The 3,961-nt window shown below is 38.0% G+C and overlaps 1 protein-coding gene across 1 annotated transcript in view; it reads left to right on the top strand.

Annotated features, from left to right (window-relative positions):
* The window catches only part of gtf3c2 (general transcription factor IIIC, polypeptide 2, beta), a 51,683-nt gene extending 48,532 nt beyond the window's left edge, over positions 1-3,151 (top strand). Inside the window, 1 exon segment of the mRNA XM_034200604.1 lies at positions 714-3,151. Within this exon segment, the coding sequence (XP_034056495.1) occupies positions 714-911 (198 nt within the window). The 3' untranslated portion in view covers positions 912-3,151.
* The last annotated feature ends 810 nt before the right edge of the window (positions 3,152-3,961 follow it).

Genomic DNA, 3,961 nt, shown 5'->3' on the forward strand with positions numbered 1-3,961 from the left:
ACTAACTTAACATGGCTTTAAAACAATTGTGTGGCAAAAACCTATTTCAGAATCAGAGCCAAAGACAGCTTAATGTTACCTAACTAGCATGCATACAAAAGTATTAAAGTAAAAAAAAAGTTATAAGAAAAAGTTATACAATTTATAAAATACACATCCTGTATTTTTTTTTTGTGGGTAAGGTTTATGAAACAATGCTATGAAAGGTTATTTGTTTTATTTGGGCAATTAAGACTCCTTTTCCTCTGATATCCCTTGCTTTGATTGGTTCAAAAGGTAGTGTATGGAACTCAGCCAACACAACGAGTTGATACCAAAAGCAGTTTATAACAAAGCATTTTAGCTCGGCAGTGGAAGCACACTTTTTTAAAACACCTTTACTCGCATAGAGTAGAAGTGAATGAGAGTTAATTTTGCACATTTGTGACAGGTATTATGCACATTCAAACATTTGAACAACCATGTCAGCAGCTTGCCAACAGATTTGGACGTACTGTGTGTACGACTGAATTAATGCGACACAAATTAAGACCTTTTTGAACATTAAAGCATGGAAACCGGTCACAGAAGAGGCACAACATACAACTATGCGCCTGAAAATATGTCACAATATGTCCGTTTGTTTTTTTTCAAAGTGTAATTGACCTCTCATGAGCTACTGCAGATATTCCAAGCACATAAACGTTTGCTAATTACCTTCCTCTGTTCTTCAGGTGCGTTTCAACCCCAACTTGTGCTGCCACACCTGGCTGGTGTCGGGGGGGCAGGCGGGGCTGGTGAGAATAATCTGTCTGCGGTCGATGATCTGCTCCCAGTCCAAGAAGATCATAAGTGAGAAACAGACTCAGTTTAACAAACAGAACGCTACAAATCAGGAGGCGGACGTCCCCTCCGAGAAAGAGGATCTATAGCAGGATCAGAAGGTGGAGCACAAACACACACAGGCCTGCAAAAAGTAGTCTTTTTAAATAGTAATAGTTTATCAGAACATACTGTTTAGACTTTCTTTTGTTCTACTGGGTTTACATTCAAGAGTTTAAAGGCAAGAGACGGGATCAAATGAATGATTGGTTTTGCAGGTTTTGGGTCATTTTTCAACAAGAGCAGCTTAACATCTGTTTTAAAAATGTCTCCATGTTATTGGAGAACACATGTAAGAGTTGCATCCTGATACCTCACCACCTCCACACTAAAACATGTTAGCACTGAACTACACAGCTCTTTACTTCCCAACAAATGTCTCATACACAAAAAAATTCGACAGCAGATTATCATCAACTTGACACTTTATTCTCTTCAAAGAAGTTTGAGCAGCGGGGAGTTTAAGCACTTTGCTTATTATGCATCAAATGAGCATTTTCCACATTAAAATCATTGATTCCATGGTAGGTTTTTGAAGTTGCTCCAGTTTCTCTTATCTGGCATACAAATTGCAAATATGCCTTCGAAAGCAGTCGAAAGTAATAATATCAGCTTCATAAAGTCGACTCCTCTCAGGAAAAATATACATATCTGCAGCTTTTCTAAAATAATAATAACAACTCAAATATCTTGTTTTTGTTGACCTCCACGACAGTGATAAAGGATGTGGTTTCAGGATCAACTGACTTTTTGTTTGTTCTTAAAATGCTCAAAATACCAACAAAACGTATTGTTTGCACTTCAGTCGGTATAATACAAAGCAGACATTCATAATTATTATTCTGTATTTAGTGCAGAAATGAAAACAAAAGTGTGTCTATTCACAAATTGAATGAAAGGCCGAGGCGCAAACTGAGCAACTGAAACTTAAAACCTTCAGACTTCTTCTCTCTGTTTCTTAAATTATTTTATTTTAGCAGAGATTTCAGACATTCCACTGCAGTTTTTGTTAATTTGTGTTATTAACAAGAACTGCAGCAACAAGGACTGCGATATTATTCTTTAATTTGTTGTCACGTTGTTATCCAAAGCCAACGATCAACACACGTGACAGTTTTGGTTCCAGAGTTTCTTCACAACATGCTACTTGGTTTCTTTCCTCACAGTTAACGAGACACTTTCTGATTTTGTCCCCAAACTCTCCTCCAACTTCCCTGTTGAAAAATTGTAAGTTTAAAGGAATAGTTCACAAAAAAGGTTAGTAGTAGTAGTAGTCACCTCCTTAAGCTCTTAATGGACCCAGATTTGTTTGTTGTTTAGGAGACTCCCAGATAATGAAAACATTAACAAACAAGGATATACATTTTCTGAAAAACTTCTTGTGCAATAGTTAGTGTCTTGTATCCAATCGAGGAATCATGGAAATCGAAAAATATCTATTTTTGCCAAACTTCTGCTTAATAAAGGAAGGAATCTGAATTGAGCAATAATAAAGCCACTATAGTTCATTTTTGGGGGGTTTCCATGAGCCCACAAATGGACTAAAAATACTTGGATAATGAAGCACTGGAAGCGTTTTTGGTCCAATTTGATTACCTTTTTTTGCTGCCTTTTATTCAAATTATATAAAAATAGGTTTCCACTCTCCTAAACACCATTTGATTAAACAAAAAAACATACAAATCTGGGGCTATAACGACCCTAGAGATGAATAATATATTATTGTTTTGGCCAAACTCATTTTTGCTGCTCGATTTGCTAATAATCGTTTCTATTATATCAAGAACCATTTAGGCTTGAGGGGAAATACTTGAACTTTTTTATTGCAACTCTGAATGTAATGTTTCTAAATGACAATTTGTAGGTATACTTTTTATTGTGTCTTTCTTCACTTGTCAAACTTATTTCACACCGTTGTTTTTCTGATGAAGGTTTTGTTATTTTTTTAAATGAGACGCTGTTGTATTGTGACATTGCCTAATTTATTTTTCAGTGTTGTCTACAAAACAAATTGTTATTGTTTACAGACACAGCCGTCTCTTTTTTAGAGGTTGTCATATTAAGTTGAAAAGGTTTATGTTTTTCAAATGATTCAAAGATCTCATTGACAGTTTCAGAATGAAGTTTAAACACCATGATAATACTGTCCGTCATAAAAGAAGTTCATGACTGACAGTATTATTAAGTTGTAAATCATCAAAATGTACAGCCACATTTGTTGTCTTGCTATCTTTGAAATGTTTACATAATACATGTTTTTGTAATAAAAATATATATTGTATACATAGTAAATAAAGTTGAAGTTTAAAGCTAACTCTAGATCGGGGAATCTTATCACAAGGTCTTTTTAAAGCTGTTCATGGGCTCAGAAGAATACTTTTAAATAAAAAACGATCTCTTGTCTTCTTCTTGAGTGAGGGGAACAATGGAGCGTGAGATGGGCCGGAGAATCGGAGCAGCGGGAGCGGTACTGCAGTCGCTTTACCGCACCGTTGTGACGAAAAGGGAGCTGAGCCAGAAGGCAAAGCTCTCTGTCTACTGGGCCATTTTCGTTCCTACCCTCACCTATGGTCATGAAGGATGGGTCATGACCGAAAGAACGAGATTGCGGATACAAGCGGCCGAGATGGGTTTTCTCCGCAGGGTGGCTGGTGTCTCCCTTAGGGATAAGGTGAGAAGTTCAGTCATCAGGGAGGGACTCGGAGTTGAACCGCTCCTCCTTCGCGTCGAAAGGAGCCAGTTGAGGTGGTTCGGGAACCTAGTTAGGATGCCACCTGGGCGCCTCCCTAGGGAGGTGTTCCAGGCACGTTCAGCTGGGAAGAGACCAAGGGGTAGACCTAGGACCAGGTGGAGGGATTATATCTCTTCTCTGGCCTGGGAGCGTCTTGGGATCCCCCAGTCAGAGCTGGTTGATGTGGCCAGGGAAAAGAAAGTTTGGGGCTCTCTGCTACCCCCGAGACCCGACCACGGATAAGCGGGAGAAGATGGATCGATGGAATAAAAAACTATATAGTAATATAAAAGTTTGCGTATAAAAAGGTCACATACAATGCTCCTTTTTAGGTTCAAGCATGTATTAAGGATTTCTACCAGAACATGT

The sequence above is a fragment of the Gymnodraco acuticeps genome, unplaced genomic scaffold (assembly GCF_902827175.1).
Source record: "Gymnodraco acuticeps unplaced genomic scaffold, fGymAcu1.1, whole genome shotgun sequence".
NCBI classification, from domain to species: domain Eukaryota; kingdom Metazoa; phylum Chordata; class Actinopteri; order Perciformes; family Bathydraconidae; genus Gymnodraco; species Gymnodraco acuticeps.